The sequence below is a fragment of the Magnolia sinica genome, chromosome 16 (assembly GCF_029962835.1).
Source record: "Magnolia sinica isolate HGM2019 chromosome 16, MsV1, whole genome shotgun sequence".
Lineage (NCBI taxonomy): Eukaryota > Viridiplantae > Streptophyta > Magnoliopsida > Magnoliales > Magnoliaceae > Magnolia > Magnolia sinica.
In genome coordinates, this window is record NC_080588.1 from 1,467,524 (window position 1) to 1,487,921 (window position 20,398).

The 20,398-nt window shown below is 40.4% G+C and overlaps 1 protein-coding gene across 2 annotated transcripts; it reads right to left on the reverse strand.

Annotated features, from left to right (window-relative positions):
• Positions 1 to 2,566: 2,566 nt before the first annotated feature.
• On the reverse strand, positions 2,567 to 19,679 carry LOC131228662 (protein-tyrosine-phosphatase IBR5). 2 transcript variants are annotated; one of them, XM_058224479.1, is made up of 5 exons: positions 18,894 to 19,679; positions 7,749 to 7,848; positions 5,931 to 5,988; positions 5,729 to 5,835; positions 2,567 to 2,878 (listed from the first exon to the last, which is right to left on the reverse strand). In XM_058224479.1, exons 1-5 carry the CDS (start codon positions 19,128 to 19,130, stop codon positions 2,835 to 2,837), a joined length of 546 nt encoding a protein of 181 aa, XP_058080462.1. In that variant the 5' UTR covers positions 19,131 to 19,679; the 3' UTR covers positions 2,567 to 2,834. The 2 variants fall into 2 exon arrangements, with proteins under 2 accessions (XP_058080462.1, XP_058080461.1); XM_058224478.1 differs by having other exon boundaries at positions 2,567 to 3,179.
• Between the last annotated feature and the right edge of the window lie 719 nt (positions 19,680 to 20,398).

Here is a 20,398-nt window from a genome sequence, read left to right on the forward strand (position 1 = left end):
ATCTTCTCTGTTGAATTTCTCTATTATTTATAGAGCTTTGTTGTAGCTTGTTCTTCTATATCTTTCTTCCATTATTGTAATAGTTACAACTATCAATAAATATTTCTCTAGATCTTTCTTTATGTTACGTTTCTTCTTCATGATTGTTCCTCTTCTCTCTTTGCTACATTGCTTTTACCTAATTGTTCATATTCTCTTGACAAAGTTTTGCTTTTGGTCATTAATTGATCATTGACCACACATCAGTTGCATCTCTTTTCACGATTGCTCACTCATGCTCTACTCAATTGCTCTCCGCATCTTTCTGTTTCGACCACTTGACCAAGCTTCTCGACAACATTTCATTTCATGGCTTCCCTCAGCCACTTAATATGCTTTTGAACACCTCTCGACTGCTCTTTCTGCTTACATACGACTATCGACCTCTTACTTCACTTTGTCGACCAAAGTTTTGTTTTGATTGCCATCTCAATCGACCGCTTGGATGCCTTTTAGCCACTTTGTTTGCTTTTGAATTCCTTTATAATATTTCATGTCTTGTCATTATGTCAGTTATAATTTCGTAAAAAATACTCCAAGCATCTTTGAAGATATGTAACATATTATATCTTTCCCTTACTAAGAAATAGGGTACGACAGCCCTGTCATCGTCTATCCCATTTAATCAATGGCCCGCATCCATCATACCACACTGACACGTCTGTTGTTAAGCCCCCTCATCCCACCAAATTCAGCACACGAATCACAAAAGCGGATTAAGTGGTGACCCAACACCAACATCCTTGTGACCGAACTGTGGGACCCACTATGATGTACATGTTTTCCATGCTATCAATACGTTTTGCAAGCTCACTTTAGAGCATTAGCTCAAATTTGAAGTATATGTAAAGTTCAAGTGGACTAGACCATAGGAAATAGTAGGAATGATGATCTCCACGTTGAAACCTTCCCAAGGCCCACCGTAATATTTATTTGCCATCCAACCTGTTTACCATGTCAAACAGACCTAGATGAAGGGAAAACACAAATATCTACTTGATCTAAAACTCATGTGCCCCTTAAGAAGTTTTCACCGGTGGGCGTTCAATCCCCAGTATGTGCTATGGTGTGCTCCACTTGAGCTTTGGATTTGCTTCAATTCTAGGCTCATACCCTAAAATCAACTGGCAAAACAGATGGACAACATGGATAAAACACATATATCACGGCGGGCCCCATAGTCCTATCACTGGGGATGGTGGTGGTTAGAGCACACGAGTCAAGTTAGCTCCATCAGCTAGCTGAAAAACCTTCAAGCCAAGTTTGAGCTTGCAAAGCATTCTAAACATTTTTACAGATTTACATTGGAAATGTGAGAGATTGAAAATGCAATCTATGTTTGAGAAAATGTCACACAGGCTCAAAGCAACCCAAGCTACCAATTGAACCCAGCCGAGCTGGCCAGTCAAGCTTAAAGACCGAGCCAAGCCAAGCTCAAGCTAAGGTTGGCTGCTGGCCAAGACGAGCTTGGGTTGGCTGCTAGCCAAGACGAGCCAAAGCTCGACTCGGTTTGGCTCGTATACAGCTCTCCACTTCGACCAATCACCCACACCGAAAATGCTGTCATAAGAAACAACCCAACATTCAGCGGTTATCATTGGCTTAAAACGATGGGACCCACAACTCTTCAACTGGGTTTCATGCCCAGACACTGCTACGTCTCATCATTCAGCGAGAGGGCCCACAGACTAGTTTCATCTGCAGCACGGCGCCAAGACCGAGCCGCTGATAAATTGTGATCACCACAGCTCGTGGGGTCCACACATTCTCATCCAAAAATCAAACAAAGAGGAGTTACTTGATACTCCGGCAGCTTATGACGCTTGATACGCAGGCACTCAGAAGTTGTGCACATGGCATACAAATCAAATAAAACCCAATAAATTGTGGCAATCTCTGTCTTCAAGTCAACGGTCCCAAAATCAGATTGGTTGGACATCCTAACCTCTGATTCATGAACACTGGGTTTGTCAATATAAGAACAATGGATATTTTTCATTTTTAACATTCCAAAAAATATCTACCAATCAGATAATCAAACGAGTGCAATTTTTATACGTAATTTCTAAGTGCACGTGTATCATCCATCCCCCTCTGCCAGAGTATCAACGTTTTGGTCTTAAACTAGCTATAATGATATGTGTGCAAATTTCACCACCATTTTGAAAGTGGTGGTGACTTGGCTACACACGTGTGACAGACGTTCGGCTATCGAGATCATTCCAATCGTGGGGCACATTTTTGTATGAGGCATTTCCCTAAAACCACACTGGTCAAGCAATCGTAACCATCCAAACGATTGTTCTCAAATGGATGGTCAAAAAGTAACATAGCAATTGCTCCGAATTCCAAAAGCACAAGCACATGGTTACTATCATGTTCTTAGCGTGATTTTCGGGTTATGCTCCGTCCACAATTGGGTAAGCTATTTGGACTGTCCCGATTGCCACGCAGCTACACCGTGCCTACGGTTGACAGGCCACCACCAGTTCTTAAATGGTGGTGAATCATCAGAAAAGACAACATATGCAGAGAACAGTTTCTGTAGTTAGACAATGTCATGAAAGAGAGAGCATATGTATTTACAGCATATATCAGCCTCTAACAAGCCAATAAATTTTTAAGTGCAGGAAACAAAAAAAGTGCAATCCATCTCAGCCATTTGAACAAGGATTTATCAGTTCATGACCCGCTTAACCACATCGACCAACTCCAAGAAAAAATAGGATAATGCCCACCTCAGAAAATGCACTTCGACATGAAAGCCCGCTTTTTCCCATCTTCATATCTGAAATTCAGATACACGTCAAGATCCCAGGTCCTGAACCCCGATACTGTCCTGCCAATACACAACAAAATGGGAACTCAGGAGCTGTCCATTGGGGCGTTGAACGGGTTTTCAACGATCTCATTGGCGTTCACCCCAGCTCCGAAAGTGAATTGCTGGGGTGAGATGTTTAGGTTGGCACGGTTGAAGATTGAGGTTGCCGATGGTTGATTGAAAGCCGGGGGAGATAAGTTTATTTTTGGGAACCCAAAACCGAATGATGGCGTGTCAGATAATGGGAAAAGTGGACTTGGGCTGCAGTCATTTGATCCGAAGATTGTCTTCTCATACTCCTGCAACTGCTGGGAGACGGCTGCAATGGTAAAATGGATGAGCTTGTTATGTGTGTTTGGAAATGGAAATATCATCATCATCTAAGCCTTACCGCAATTAATTGGGGTTGAAATATGTGAAACAGATGCTCTGAAAGGATTGCACGTTGGAGGCTTTGCCTCTTGTGCCTCACTATATGGTGATCAAAGCCATTCAAACCTTTCATCTAGAATATCCCACCATAGATGGGCCATATGGCAAGAATCTCACTAGTGCAACATCATCCCCATCCATACAAAGGTGCAATGGTCCACATATCAAACACGTGCAGATGTTGAGGAGCTCTAGCAATGGGCTTTTGACATGGACATCATCCAAGCAGGAGTGTTAGAAGACCGGTCTGGATTGCCATCCAGGCAGCAATTACCTCTACCACTTCATAGGAACAACTGACCATTGAGATGGTTCATCTCTGTGCTAGAAAACCAGAGACTGGTAAAGGGAACTTTGATTGGGGTCGAAGGGCCAAAAGGAGGATGATAGTTAGACCTCAAAAGACTTGGATAGATCCTGTGAAAACAGAAATGGAAGGGCCAAAAGGAGGATGATAGGTAGACCTCGAAAGACTTGGATAGATCTTGTGAAAACAAAAATGGAATCCGAAATAGGACCATGGGAGTTCCTGGAAAAATAGAATCTGTAAAGTTGACCCCGAATAGCTGAGAAGAGGTTATAATTACCTTTCAGAAAAAAAAGAGAGGCTATGATTAATCGATGATGGTGATTAAATTGGAGCCCAATCAGACTGTTAGGAACCATGGGACCCCCCATATGAATGATTCAGAAGTACAGTTTTATCGTGCTGATCAAATGCTCAATATATTTTTTTCCCATTTGGATTGGTGTAAGCCAAAATGCGGATGTGGAAACCCAATACATCATATCCAAGGAAAAGGGTATTATGTGTGGAGAAGATCAAAACGGCCTTTTTTGGAAGCAGGAAACTACATTTCTGCTGTTTGTGAGAGTGGAAAACAAGTTTCCAAACATGGTAGAAACTATAGTTTTCCATGCAAAACCCTCAAGTTTTCCTTGCCATAACCATCGGAAATTAGATTTCCAAATCACATGGCAAACTCACGAAGGTAAGCTACCCCCTTTCCCATCATCGCTTTCTTTCTCTCATCTTCTCTCGAGTTGGCAATCAAAGACGAGCCCCACATAATGGACGATCCAAATAAGTGTCAGACGATCCGGACCATCTCCATTATAATCAATATGTCCCCTTCATCATAACCATTGATCAAATGATTAAGATCACCTGATCAAAGTGATTTTTAGGAGGGGTTGACAATCAAAGATAGCCCCCACATGAGAATTGGTCCAGATCACTAATTAGACATTTCTGATATCATAAATATGGACCATTCATTTTCCTAGCCATTGATCAAGATGGTTAACATCATCTGATCAAAGTAACTTTTAATAGGGGCATGCAATCAAAGATGCACCTCACATGATGGATGGTTCATATAAATGATCGACCTCTTTTATAATCAATATGGACCATCCATTTTCATTGATGTGATGGTTAGGATCAGAAGGGATTTTTTGGGAGAGAACTATAATCAGAGAACTCCACATGATGGATGATCCAGATCACGGATCAAAAATCTCTATGGTAATAAATATGGACTATCCATTTTCTAGGCATTGATCCTGTGGTCAGGATCATCCGATCAAAGAGATTTTTAGGACAGATCAGTGAGCAAAAGTGGGCCCAGGTGATGGACGGTCAAAATCAAAGGTTTAGTGGTGGAAGAGGACAAACAAATTTCCTTGGAAAACTTCATGGTGACAGAAGAGGACAAACAAATTTCCATGGAAAACTCGTCACAAAAACAAACAGCAGAAATAGTTTTCATTACCATGCATTTCCACAGAAAACATATTTCCATTTCCATGAGTTGCAGCATTTTCTTTTCCTGCTTCTTAAACAGGCCCAAAGGTCAAACAGTGAGAGTTTTCGCATGTAAACATGCAATACTAGATTTAACAGCATTCTTTTGGGAAATCATTTTACTTTGTGTTATTGTGTGTGTGTGAAACCCCTAGAAATGGAAATCGATTTCCAAACCTATTTTTGTTTTCACAACCAGGGGAAAATCTCACTACTGTGGAAATCAATTTTATTTCCGTGGTTGTCCAGAGTTTTCACCAATTGAAACAGCCCATAGTTTTTAGAATGGGAGACTCGAATCAACTTGTTCAATCTCAAGTCGAGTCACGACTCCCCCGAGTCAGTGGTGTATCAGCCCAACTCGCCTGAGTTGGGGCTTGACTTGAGGGGGTAACTCATAGTATCGAACTGGATCGGGTAGTGTCGAATTCGAGTCGACTCATCTGAGTCGCACCCAACTCGCGGGTAGTGTCGAATTCGAGTCGACTCATCTGAGTCGCACCCAACTCAGACGAGTCTTAAAACCATGAAACAGCCCCTCTTCTATCACTAAAAGGAAGTGATGTCAAAGACATTGTCAAGTCCATGCACATGAGTAGAGAAGTACGTATATCAGGGCAAATACAGACCTGGGGATAGCTCCACTGATGGCCTCCGGTCCTTTACCCACTGGTAACTCTGTGCCAGTCTCCACCCTTTGCGTTTCATAAGGTATGCAATTACAATAGCCGGCGACCTGTTAAGAGAGTGATAGATTTACAAATCTGCAGAAAAAGAGTACCGTAGGAAATAAAATCCATAAGCTCCCTAATATCTTGCAGTCGTACTAACCTATTTTTTCCAGACATGCAGTGGACAAGAACACGTGCCTTGTCCTTTTCGCATTGCTCTGTACACAAAACCAAAACGTGTTAAAGTAGACTCAGTGTGCACAATACATAGTTACCATAAAAGGCCAAGTTCTACATTGATCAGCCAAGTTACTCTAAATGCACCCCCCCCCCCCCCCCCAAAAAAAAAAAATTTGCCTTGCACAAAAATCAGGCCAGTACAATCATCAAGTGGGGCTCACTGCTGGAATTAATGACCAATCCATGGTCTGACTCAACATATGGAAGTAGCCCACCTAGTGAGCGGATCAGACTGATTTTCAAGAAGGGCTATTGTCTTTTTTTCATGGTACTGATTTCCTAAACAAGTAGTACATGAGTGTGGCAACACAAGTTGTGGTTCCTTTTGCTGTAGGTGATCAGTTCTCTCCACAAAGATTCCTGGAAACATAAAAACCTAACAAAAAGAAGAACAAGAGAATGTTGGGCTCTTCCTATGACTGGCATATTGTGTTTGTCCTTCAACTAGCATGTTGAAAGCACTCATTTTTTTCTTTAAGGTTGTTGGAAGCCAATTTTGGAGGCTTCTATCATGGCAAATCGTGGCATCATTAGAAATAGAAGGGGAATACATAGAAGCCTTTGCTCCCCTCGTAGTGCACCAATTATTTCATAATCTTGAGATTGGGGGGTGTTGTTTGGATCCACGCCAAAACTGATCCGGTTCTGTGGATATCTCGCAATAGAATTCTTGAGATTGGGTCTGAAAATATGGATGTTTGCTGTGCAGCAGTAAAATGGGTATATTTGAATTTTAGCCCTTAAAGCAGGAAAGTAAGGAATCTTTTTTTTGTTTTTTTAAAAGGGAAAAGTCCCCACTTCCTATTTTCATGAATACATGTAAACATTGGGAGATAGCTTAGGTTCCTTGTTTAAATATCCTACAGTTCAGATCTTTAAAAATAATAACATTAAAGAATATATAGGGAAGCAATTTCATGGGAGATGGGTTGTTATCAACTAAAGGTTCCCTGTCTAGAGATCATACAGTTCAGATCTTTCTTTCTTTCTTTCTTTTTTTTTCCCTAAGATGGCGAATATCCACAGAAGCAATTTCATGGGAGATGGGGTTGTCAATTTGGGAATGAGTTTCCTTGAGCTCTACCATTGGAGCTCACTCTTGTTGTAATTCCCAAGCCTTGTTTAGTTTTGGCTCGATTTCCTTTCTTATAAATTGCCCAGTTACCTTTCCCGGTTTTCATGTAATTTAATGATAAAAGAAATGCAATGACCATGAAAGATGTTTTTATATGACAAAATACATTGTAAGCATTAGTTACACATTTAGTTCTAAAAAGTAAAAGAGAAGCCATGGAGTCCATGTATTCTAATAAAACAATCCAAGCGCCCTCCCCCGACAATACCAGTGGAACAAAATCTCCTGAATACAACTGGAAAAGCTTCATCTAATGCATGAAAAGTGAAATGGAGTGACAATAGATTCAGGTGCAGGATCAGGGAAGCGTCTGTTTCAATATGCTAGCAAGTATAAAGGATAGACAACTGGGAAGCAGAAGCAGAAGCAGAAGCCCAAATCCAAAGCACGATTCAGAAAGGGAGTGGAACCGAATTAGAAGGATGGGGCAACTAAGAGCCACACACACACACACGCTCAACAAACACACACACATACACATGCCCACACATGTGCTTAAGCACATGAACTGAGGCACACACATCCAAATGATGAAGCTTTGAGAACTAAAAGATATCATATCAGTTCATCACAGAAATTACCCAAAGAATATGAAGAACATACCTAAAAACTGAATTGCATCCTCAAATGGTAAAGTTTTCTCCTCTTGAAGGCAATGGTAAGTGAAGGAGTTCTTGTAAAGATTTTGACAAGCAGGTACAGTCTGCATATTCAAAAAATCAGCACCATAAGAGTATACCAAGATCTTTGTAGGAAGAGTAAGCCATTGTTTCCTCTGAAAGTAAGAGCTACAAATTATAAACCGATTTCATGACATTTGAAAGAAATAAAAAAATAATAATAATAATAAAAGTTGTGCACTCAAAAGTCTTTGAACTAATATCTGAATAATTTCTTTACATCTCGACTAATATCAGAATAGAAATCATTATAACAGGATTCTAGGGGACCTCCAAGAGTAATGGAAAACTCATCTTCTACCCTATGGAATTTAGACCATGTAAAAACTACTAACTTACGGCCGTGCTTGGAAACCATGGATTCCATGCCATTGTGGGGAGTATGTTTCTTCTATCTTTCAATCCTACCTTGTAGCTGTAGGTGGCATGGAATTTTCGACCACATGTCCATAAACTCCCCAACAAAACAGTATGAGCCAAGAGAAAGAACAAGCATCTCGTCAAAGTCCTCTTCTAATGGAGATGAATGTTTATACATCTCTTGGGCTGACGTTGTTCTGATAACAGCATTCTTGATCAATCGAATGCCTTTTAGGATCTCAAGTGGAGAAGTTCTTGTTCAAGTGTTACAGCCTGACAAACCTCTTTTTTTTATTCCAAGCAACGTGTTTGTGTCTGTTTTGTTCATGTTCCAAGTATTCATCCTGATCAATTGGATTTCAAGCCATCAAATGCATCTTCTTAAGTGGTTCCAGTTACAAAAGGGATACGAGTGCTACATTCCAAGTATACTTGGCAAAAACCCATTTCTGTAAATGTCACTTTCTTCGTGTTCCATTCTATTTGTATCAGGAGTCGTTCATCTCATGCCCCTCACAGAATCAGGGGGAATCTTTAATAACTGTCAGTTCAGCCTACCAATTCTTGAATCTCGTCTTCAACACTTATTCTCCAACTATTTCTTCACCCCCTATCTCCGTACCTTCAAGCAAAATTGGAACTTGATGAGGATGTCACTCGGGTGTACCAGAATAGAGGCGACCACCCACATTAGCGCAGCTCTCTTTGTGGATGGGAGATGAGATTCAGATTGGCCTGCCAAGCCATTTTGAAGACCCCACATGAATTGGACGTGCATCAGGAAGAACCCACTTTGGGATGATGCATGCAGGTTGCCTAGGAGACCATTTTAGTCATAGGATTTTTATTTTGTATCAATCCGATCGTTGGAGCTTGTTGATCAGGCCATCGGGACACCAGATCTGGGGCCCTTAGACTCTGATATTGCTTCCTTTATGTTTTCTATTATATTTAGAATTTATTTGATGGTTGAGATTGATAATAAGTGTTTTAATTTTCTTATTTTGGATGATGGGCCATCTCACTTAAGTGAGTGGCATAGTAGTAATTATTTTGTTTTTTTTTAAATAAAAGCAGAGGGATCCCTGGTGGAGAATTTGAGAGAGAGAGAGAGAGAGAGAGAGAGAGAGAGAAGCTCTTTTATGTGAAGGAATTTTCCTCGTTTTTTTAGAGTTTGTGAGAAACCCTTACTTCCAATTGAATTATGGAAGGGTAGAGGCTTGTTTAGTAGTGGATTCCCCAAGGTACATTCTTCCTCGTTCTCTTCTCCAATAAGGTATTATTCTTCTTTTCTTTCTTCCTCATTTCCATTCCCTTACAACCTTCTCCACCCAACACAATCCACATTCTCTCTTTCGCCTTACCCATCCACGCGTGGACCCGCACGTGCATATGCATGCACACACATGCGTCCGTACGGGCAGCCATGTGTGGGCCCCCGTTTGGCGTTTTCCTTCTTTGATTTCCCTCCAAACCTACCTAATCCTTGGATCCTTTAAATCCCTAGAGACCTAATTCCCAAATCTCCATCCATGAATCCAAAACCCTAATGAAAATCTTTTTTTTTTTTTTTTTTTGTGAGACTTTCCCCAAATTAGAATTTTGATTGCATCATCGTCTATCCATGTGGTTGTTGCACTACCCATGCTAGATTGGAAGTCTCTACTTCCAAGTGGACCACTTTTGAATTATTTTATATTTTTGTACACCGCATATGTGATAATCTAGGACCTTCATGTTATAAATCTGAATTTACGAATCTATTACGAGGATATGTTTGATTTTACATGTTGATTATTGAAATTAATGTGTAATTGATCTCTCATCTTGCATCCTAAGATAGTTTCCATCATCTTGCATCAAGATTCTAAAGACATTTATAAAAGGGATAGAGATAAGGTGTTGCCCTTAATGCCACTCCTAAACCTCATATACCAGAATCAAGTATCATTTCAATTCCTCCAAAGTGATAAAAATAACCTTACCCTTACAGTACACAAAGGGAAACGCTCTTGTACCATTCATCCTATTTCTCATTTCACTTTGCATGACTCTATTTTACCATCATACCATGCCTTTTTGTCTACTCTTCCATTGTTTCTATGCCTCTCAATGTCAATTAAACTCTCACACATCCTGTGTGGGGAGGTGTTGTGTTGGATAGACTTTCGAAAAGAATCGAACATGAGAATTTGTGCAATTCCACAAAAAAAAAAAAAAAAACAAGTTGTGGCCTTTTTGTCTACTCTTCCGTTGTTTCTATGCTTCTCAATGTCAATTAAACTCTCCCACATCCTGTGTGGGGAGGCGTTGTGTATGCAGTTATTCTGATTTTGTAATATCTTAAAGGGGCTCCAAGCTAGGGAATCTTATATAAATGACATAATTATCTTCAAGTTACAAGATATTCTGACGCGGATTGGGTAAAGTTCTCCCAGGCAGCCTACAACCATATTTTGCACATTTGTTTGAGGAAATCTATTTACATACATGAAAGAGCAATAAACAAAGCTCGATACCCATGTCTAACACCAAAGCAAAGTATCGAGCTATGGCCCATAGCCTCACACCACAAGTGAGCTAGTGTGGTTACAGAAGCTTTTACAGGAAATTTGTTTTGCAGTGAGTCAACCGAGGCAACCTCTCATTTGTGAATTACCTGGTCTTTCATGGAAGAACAAAGCACATTGAGGTTGATTGTCGCTTCAAAAATGAGAAGGTGGTTAGTAGTGAAATCCATGCGCCATATTTTAAATCTCAAGATCAACTAGCTAATATGTTCAATAAAGCTCTTGGTCGCACCTAGTCTACTTGTATTTATTCCAAGCTAGCATTGACAACATTTACGCTCCATCTTGAGTTTCAATGTAGATAAGCACGCGCGCGCGCATACACAGACATATATCATGTTATATTGTGTCATACGATTATAGGGTCCACACACACACACACACACACACACACACACACACACACATCATGCATGGCATTCAAAATCGGTTGCATAATGGCCATAACAGCCGTTACAGAAAAATGGGCCGTAACAGCCCCGTAATGGTCCAGTAACAACAAATTTCAAAAAACAAAAAACGGCCATAACGGCCGATACGGAGCTGTAACGACCGTTACGACCCGTATCATAACAGTAATGGTGGTGGCCGTTACGGCCACCGTTACCATTTTGGAACACCTTGATATCATGTTATATTGTGTCATACGATTATAGGGTCCACACATACACACACACAGACACACACACACACAAAAATCATGTTATATTGTGTCATACGATTATAGGGTCCACCTAAATGGCTGTACAAATGTACAATCGCATGGCCCACTCTTTATTGATTTTTATTCATGTCCCTTTACTTAGTCTTATCAAGTGCACTTGTCTTATTGTAACAAGTGAGGGGCCCTTTGGTCATATTTGGTTTTATCACTTAGAGAGATATAAGTACAGGGGTAGAGACATCCAACCCTAATTCCTCTTTTCTCCTGTTTTCTTTCCTCTCCTTCTCTCTCTATTCTTTATTCCTCCTTCATTCTCTATATCAATCTTCAGTAAAATAAATAAATAAACTGTGAACTAAGGCCTCACCCATATTTTAGATACCACCCTTCAGCCTTCTTTCTTCCATTAGTGCTACCTTCTTCTTCCCTCTTCGTACAATCAGCCTAATCAAAAGTTAAAGAAGTTGGGTAGGAACTCTCAACTAAAACTATTGTTGTCATAATCTAAAGCACTACCCAGATCAGCAATGCCACCCGCCTTTCAAAAAAAAAAAATCCCTAATGCCACCCAAAGACTCCTCAAAATCACCCAAGTATAGAAAGTCTCTCATTGTTGTGCGACTTTCCAATACATACTAATAAACCCTTTCCAAGAGTTGTGAGTTGTGTCTGAAAAAATATGTGATATTATCATCAAAATCTAGTGATTGAATTAAAATATTTGAATTTTAAATTCCGAGCCTCCACACATATCACCTCATATTTCACAAATCTTCTCTACCTCGCCATTTAGCGGACATTGTATCAACAATCCCGTATCATGCGAATACCTTTGTAGCCATACTAATATGCATGAAGCCTCAATCTAAGTTGGCTGTCCTCCTCATAAATTCCAGACCAATCAAATAGGATATATACTTCAACACATCGTCTACACCATCTTCTTCTCCTACCATCCTCTACATACATTGATCTGGCACATTTATCCTCGGTCCTTCTAACTTATCACCAAAGCATATGGATAGACATGAAGCTTTACAAGTGGAGTTGTCTTTCTACCGAATTAAAACTATGAAAGACTAGTTCATGACCTTTAAGGACAATTCAATCTCCATTACATTCTCTTTCATACAATATCAGTATGAGAAGTGGTTTATGGATATCTTCACCTTCAATCAAAGAGCGGTCAACCACCACCATCATCCCAATGAGAGATCAGATCTTCAAAGAAGTACTCAGATCCCAAGCTTAGCGATATTCCAGTGAAAGAGATCCAAGCCTCCCAAATATGAGTTTTGCCAACATCTTTCCAGAGTAGAGAAATAAAATGATGAGTGTCATGAATTCCTGGCTCAGTGAAAGCACAAGCCTCTACTAAAGATCGCCCCTCCTGGTTGATCGAGATTGCGATTTACCCACCAATACTCAATTCAGCCAAGCCAGCTTTTCTAAAAGCGAGGATTCGTTGACCGACATCAACAAGATCCACCCTACTATCCCTAGCTACCTCCCTTGAAGCCAATTATTGCATGCCTCTTGTCTAATTTACCATATGTGATTGGAACAATTTGTTCTCATCAGTTATCATCTCGACATACTAAATAGACTGTGGTTAAGAGAAAAATAAACTAGCATAAATGCACGACACAGAAGATGAGATCCAAGTTTCTCCCAACAAGATTCACTCCATAACACCCATTGTAAATTCACACTTATTGCACTCATTTTAAAAATCTTGGCCAATGTGCATCATGCATCAATGGATGCAGATATGATAATTTGGTGAGAGCTGGCCCTGTCCAAAATATGGACAATAATGGCCAATACACAATGTTTAGTCCTTGTTTCCTCCTCCTCCTCCTCCTCCTCCTCCTGCTTCTCCTCCTCCTACTTCTTCTCCCTCTCCCCCCCCCCCCTTCTTCTTCTTCTTCTTTTTTGAGAGGCAATATTTTTTTATTTTTTTATTTTTAATCAGCAACAAAAAAGTTTCATGTTAAAAAACCTCAAGGGAGGCATAAAAGAGACAAGATCCATCACGAAGATGGATACAAGACCCAATACACAAAGAAAGCCAAGACCATCCTTGATTCAGCAACATAATTGGATTCACAATTCATTTGATTGAAAACAATATCATTGGAACGCGGAAGAATTTGGAATTCAATGAGGATGAAGGAGAGTTATCTTTATGCATATATGCAATATGTGTTTCACTTTCACAAACAAATACACAATGCTTTTGCACAAATAGATATGCAAACTACTAAGATCCGTTGGTCGAGGTACGGAAATTGCAACAGTCGACGACTTCACTCCTTTGGTCCCATAGGCTGACGAATCTAACGCATTGTCTTCTTTAGAGGAACTGCTTCCTGTAGAAGACATTATCTTCCTTCGACCAAGCCTTCCCGCATGACATCCTGGTGGCTGAGTCTCCTGCACCTTCAACAGAAATTCAACAACTGCAGGAAGAATTACAAATTATCATTCAGTCTGGTGCCGCCAACGGCATTGCCTCAGGATCAATCAAGAGACTGAACTTCCTCGTTCACCAATACCAAACTCTTACTCGATCGGATGAAACTTCGTCAGCCAAGCTCCCTACACTGTAAGAATTTCTATGCTTGATTTACAAACACCAGGATACAGTTGCTACGGTCGACATACTTCAAGCTGAGTATTCGGCCACCTCCTTCAAGATGACTACAATCATAGCTACTAAGGAGCAATTTGTTGTAGCATACAAAAACTCGAAGGAGTCAAATGCTTCCTTGACCAATCTACGGGCTCAAATCTCAATCATGGAAGATAAACTGAGATTGCTAAAGGAAGAACAAAAATCTTTGACCGAGCATAGACAGGGTCAGAAGGCTGAAATCAATCAACTGGGGTGCCTTCATGCAAGAGCATACTCCATTGATTGGCGAGATTGCACACTCAAAAGTCAAAACCAAAGCTGTTCTCCATCGACAGGAAGTCAAGCGGTCGAAGCTTCAAGAAGCGATTGCATTTTTCTCGTCTTTAGCCTGAAAACTTAATGGTAGAGTCAGCACCATATTACAATCCAATGTAATTGGTGGCAATGAGCCAAACACTATGACCAAATTCGAACACTGCCCCCTAGGTGTTTCCGAACTCGATTGAGTATCCACTTCATATGCAGCTTCGTTCATGCTCTATCTACTCAGTTTAGAAGAAGATTTTAACTCTCTTGCTTTAACAAGCAACTCTTCAATCAGAAAATCATCCGAGAATTCCTTATCATTGAAGTATCCGGCCGATCCTTCCATATTCATCATTGTCTTATCGTAGCTAGGATCTTTGACCCAGTCATGATCTACACGAAATTCGGACGATTTTTTCATATTGGCCAATATATGTTCTTCTCTTAACAGTTTTGATCGAGTTGGCTAATACTTCTGGAATTCATTCGAAGAAATGGCTAACTATCTTCTCTTTGCTGGTTGTTGTCTTTGCGAATGCCACTTCTAAGTACGAGTCATCTCCTTAGGCATCACTAGGAATTTTGGATGACTAGACCTTTTCCAAACACCTCCTCAGCCAAGCTGAGGTTTAACCATCATTGGCACTTGAAAAGTCCAAGAGTAATTGTTGACGTGTTGGTCCTTCTGAGAGTAGAAGGCATTTCTTTCCTCATAATTCTGATTGGGCGATTATCTCACTGGATATTTCAATCCAAAAAGATCTCACATTCGATCGAGTTGGCCTCGCATATTTCTCACAAAGGTGTTGGTATTTTGACATTGTTGCACCTGAATATTAACACAGAGGCATTTTCACATCGGGCTCGAGTGGAGTTGTCTGTGGGATGCAGGGGAACACTCGGGGTGGGCGGCTTGTGTGAGGCAGGTGGATCGTGTGAGGTGGTACCTATGTGATTTGGGGCCCACGAGGGAGGGTTCGACCGAAGTCCTAACGCATGAGATGTGGGGCCTGGGCTATGAGATAAAGAAATTGATTCGCCATGCTTTAACAGTTCGAGCTTTTAGAGCAAGTGGTTAATTGCCCTGAATCAAATTGATATCAAAGCGGAAGGTCTCGTGTTCGAGACTCCTCACCGCGGGTGATTAATGCAGAGGCATTTTCAGACCGGGCTCAAGTAGGGTGGCCTGTGGGATACAGGGGCACACTCGAGGTGGGCGGCCCATGTGAGGCGGGTGGCTTGTATGAGGCGGTACCTATGTGATGTGGGGCCCACAAGGGGGGTTTGACCGAGGCCCTAACCCATGGGATGTGGGGCCTGAGTTATGAGATAAATGGATTATAATTCTCCATACTCTATTAGTTCGAGCTTTTCGAGCAAGTGGTTAATTGTCCTGCATTAAATATGCTTCGGTCTGATCGACCATTGTTTCAGGCCTCATACCCCTCATACTATTTGCTCTAAGATCATTTTTTTGTCGCAGCCGAACCGGCCTTTGAGGATTGATGGTGGCTATATTGATCTCTATATTGGATGGGAACGAATCAATATCGATTAACATTGCTTTTTTTTCTTTTTCAGGGAATTTCAGCAACCCTTTATCGATATTATCCTGAATAACATTCCTGAAAACAACACATTTGGTAATGGAGTTCCATGCCATTTACAATAATTAATTTTCTTCAATTCATTAGCTATCGGAATCTCGTGATTAACTGGAATTTTGATAAATTTGTCAACTAACACAATATCAAACATTTCATCAACATGCGAAATATCAAAGGTGTAAGATCTTTGAACTTCTAATTAGAAGTTAGCACTGTCTTTGCTTTAACTAAAGCAGAACATGTGAATGACTGTTTAAATACTATTTCAGCCACTGCAACATCATAATTAGGGTCATTATAATGTCATTGTCAATAATTTTTTTTGCCTCATTGACTCTTGAAGCAGGGCCTCATATCAAGACACCTTCCTGGTCAAATCGTAAAGATCTATGAACTCTATTTCGATAATTTCTTTCGAAGCTTGAATTCCGGTCCATCTTGAGTCAACTGGACAAACTCTGCCTCGGTTGTAAGTTGTAACTACCTTGCATCGACTTTTTGCTCTTTTAAATCGAGCAATGTAATTCTCAACCAATTCCCCTAGTAGTTGTCGAAAATGAGCTAGATCGGCCATGAAAATTTCTTTGTTCTTATAAAAGAACTGAGCATGGAATTTTTCTTCCATTTCTTACCTGTTTTGAATGGAATTCGGTAGCAAGTTGGAATACCAAGTAAAGGCTACTACCCCGTGAGTGAATGACCGAATACCTGTAATTTATAATACTCATTATTGGCCAACTCTCCACATTGTGTGGTAAATCAACTTGTGTTCTACGGTCGATTGACTCAGGATCACCTATAAACAACGTAAAGTCAGGTCAATATTTGTTCGGCAATGGATATTACCGGTCAATCCAATCAAGATATGACTTATGATAAACTGAAGTGGTAGTTCGGCCAAGAACTTGGCCTGGTAGTTCCTGAACCAATTGAACAATTTGGTTACATGCAGCAACTGGAGGTACTTCAGGGCCATCCTGATATTGTTCTTCATTATACAGTTGATTTCTAGATAAGGGGTGCCCCTCAGGCATCCCTTGATTCCTGGCTTCATGGACTATGTTCCTATTTTCACATTCAGAACGTCTGAAATCTACCAGTGGTGGTGAATTATGCATGTCCTGGACACGAACACATTCAGGACATGTGAAATCTACCGATATCGGTGAATTTCGCACATCATGGATTGGACCAAGGATAGGAACGGGTGGTATGTTTCACTATAATGGAAGTGTTTGTGGCATCGGTTAAACTGGTGGTACAAGTGCCTAATTTTCAACAGAACTTGCATCAACTTGAAGTGCAACGCATGCTCTATCAGCAAACAAAGCCATCAACTGATTCATACTCTCGATGTGGCCAACCGTCCATCTATTGAAAGCCATGTCCTGAACTCGCGAGTGTTCTGCTTGAACTCGCGATAGTTTTGCAATGTGCTGAATCTCCCTTTTGTACATCAACCATCCCGAATGATATGATCTCAAGAGGTTCAAGTCGAGATGTCGATGGTCTGACTGGATTTGGAGGAACAAGCACCGAATTAGGTGATGGATCTCCTTACTCAGGCACTTGTTGGACTTGCGATTCTTACACTCGTGAGTAGGAAGCTCGTTAACCACAAGAGTGGTTGTTGAAGTATTACGACCGCCCCTTTGGCTCATGATTATGAATGTTTACTGCATCAGCAAATATACTTGAGTTAACCAAATTTTATGGCAACCAAGTAATTTGGAGTTCCACCGGGCATGCCAAAAAATGTTGTATGCTCGATTTGATTTCAATTATGCGGGCGTGCCAGAATCGATACGGCGACTCAATCCTAACTGATCAACTTTGACCCCAAGCACCCAAATAAGCAAATACATCTAATATGAACGTATATGACCAGATTTTGAGAAAATCGGTCACTTACTAAGCCACTTGCAGAATTTGATAACGATTAGGCAACAATCGAAGGGTGGGGTTCTTCCTTTGAAGATGGGTTACTTTGTGCCTTAAACAAGAAAGGACTTCCAGAATACCAGTGCAAATCAAACAAAAGGAAAAACTCACAATCAATCACTAGGAGCAACTGCAAGAACGCGTCACTTGAAAGAACTGCTTGATATTGGATAAAGAACAAATCCAGCATATGAGCACAAACTTGAATTATAACTAAAGATTATAGCTAAGAATTACCGCTACTTGATTACTGTTACTCTTAAGATAAGCTGAGATAAAATAAATTGATAAGATAAGTTTGTTTGTTTTTGAGATTGTTGTGATTGGATTGGAGTTTTTCTCTATCACATTCCTCTGCTATTTATAGATTCTTGTTGTAGCTTATTCCTCGAGATCCTTCTTACATTACTACCACAGTTACTGCAGTCCAAAAGCCTTTCTAGATTCTTCTCTTTTCTAGATCCTTCTTTTAGTATGTTTCTCTTTAAGACGGTTCCACTTCTGAACACCTCTCGGCTGCTTACTTCACTTTTGTTGGCCAAGGTTTTGTTTTGGTTACCCTTAGCCGCCTTTTATATCTTAAACAGTTCGACTGCGCTTCTTGTATATCGACCACAACACTCCATCAACCATGCACTAATATGTAGAACTAAACTTACGCCAGCTGTAAGCCTGCAAAAAGCGCTCCAAATCTTTGAAGATCTTTTTACCCACTTCCTATTCCTCATACAATGCCACATGTCACCCTCCTATTGGTTTTCCCATAATTGCCAGAAATAGGGTACAACAGAAAGTGAGGATAAACTTCCAATCTGATTGTCATGGCTGGAGGTAAGATCTTGTGGCTCCACCTAATTTGCTTACATGCATATACTGATTTCAAGGATCACGTATTCCTAAGAAAGTTGCTTCAAAATTCAAATACCTATAAATCCTAATCCACAGATTCAAACTGAGAATTGTCAATAAGAAGAAAACTTACATTGAGAATCCTAGAAATTCCCTGTGTTTTGAGGAGCTCAGACCGGGACGCATTGTCGTAGCTGCCCAGGTAGAGGAATTCCGGCAGGATCTCAGATGGGAAAGCACTGCAGTGCAGGCCCGATTTCTCGAATGAAGCCGGAATTCGGTGGCCACAAATGGGACAAACCTCACCTTCTTCGTACTTGTGGTAATGCCCACACACCACACATGGATTTTCTCGCTCTCTCTTCCTCATAATGATCGAACACAACAACTCAAATAACCAGAATCGAGAAAACGCCTATTCGGATAAAAATCACACAAACCAGGACGGAAGAACACCTCCTCGGGTCAAATTAACAAAAACAACGACTTTTCAGGTAAACAAAACATGAACTGGTGTCCAAAAATACCTTTTCAGATCAAAACGCCAAGAATCCAGATCAGAAATGACCTTCCCAGATCCAATACGACGAACCCAAATCCATAAACTGCCGCTTCAGATCAAAATAACAAAAACCCAAATCGGAAAACACCGCTTCGGATCAAGATAACAAAAATCAAGATCAGAAAACGCCTTTCCAGATCAAAATAACAAAAACCCAGATCAGAAAACGCCGAACCAATATCAGAAGAAAAATACTGTTTCAGATCGAACTAACGAAAACCCAGATTGAGAAATCGATTGAAATTTCTAAAAACCGCAATATCTACACGAATTTCCGATAGAGATGGATTGAGATTGTCAGCCAGGATCGGTTTGGACAATCCCTCTCCTTTTGATAGGTTGCGCTGCTCTGAAGTCTCAAGCAACCTCAGAGCTGTTCTTATCGTAAATATGATAGGAGTTCGTTGTCCTTGCGTTGCGACTAACGGTTACACGTGTGTCGCCGCCTACTAAGGCCCACATTCTGAGTGATCCACCCGATCGAAACCGTCCATGTTATCCAATCGATGGCCTAGGATCAACCCAAAGAAAACTACAGCGAAGGAATGATTTTGACCACTACTGTTTGTGGATGAATTTAGAACACTGAAAAGAAATTTTCAATGGGTGGTGGCATTCAAGTTTAAGCATCAATGGCTAGGATTATCACTTAATCGTGATAATGGACAATGGATATATCTATTGAAGTATATCATAATAGGAACAGTTCAGATCATCTGAAGACGTCAGCATGTTGGCCCAAGTGGTTGCGACACACACTGGATTACAAGTCGCGACAGATGGAAACGAACACCTTGATAAGGTGAGAGTACGAAGTGGTTTGCTAGAATACATCCCCATGTACTAAAATAGAATACGTTGAAGCGTTATCCGTTGGATCAGGATCTTTTTTAATGATCCAAACCGTTTATATTCTGTAAAACATACTGAATAGTGATATAAGAAAATAAAATTGATTTATTAATATTATCACTTTGATATTTTAAATTATAAAGTTTCCACCCATATTCAACGCAAAAAATCAAGTGAACAGAGGGTTGCAATTATGTAATATAATGGTTTTATTATTTGGATAT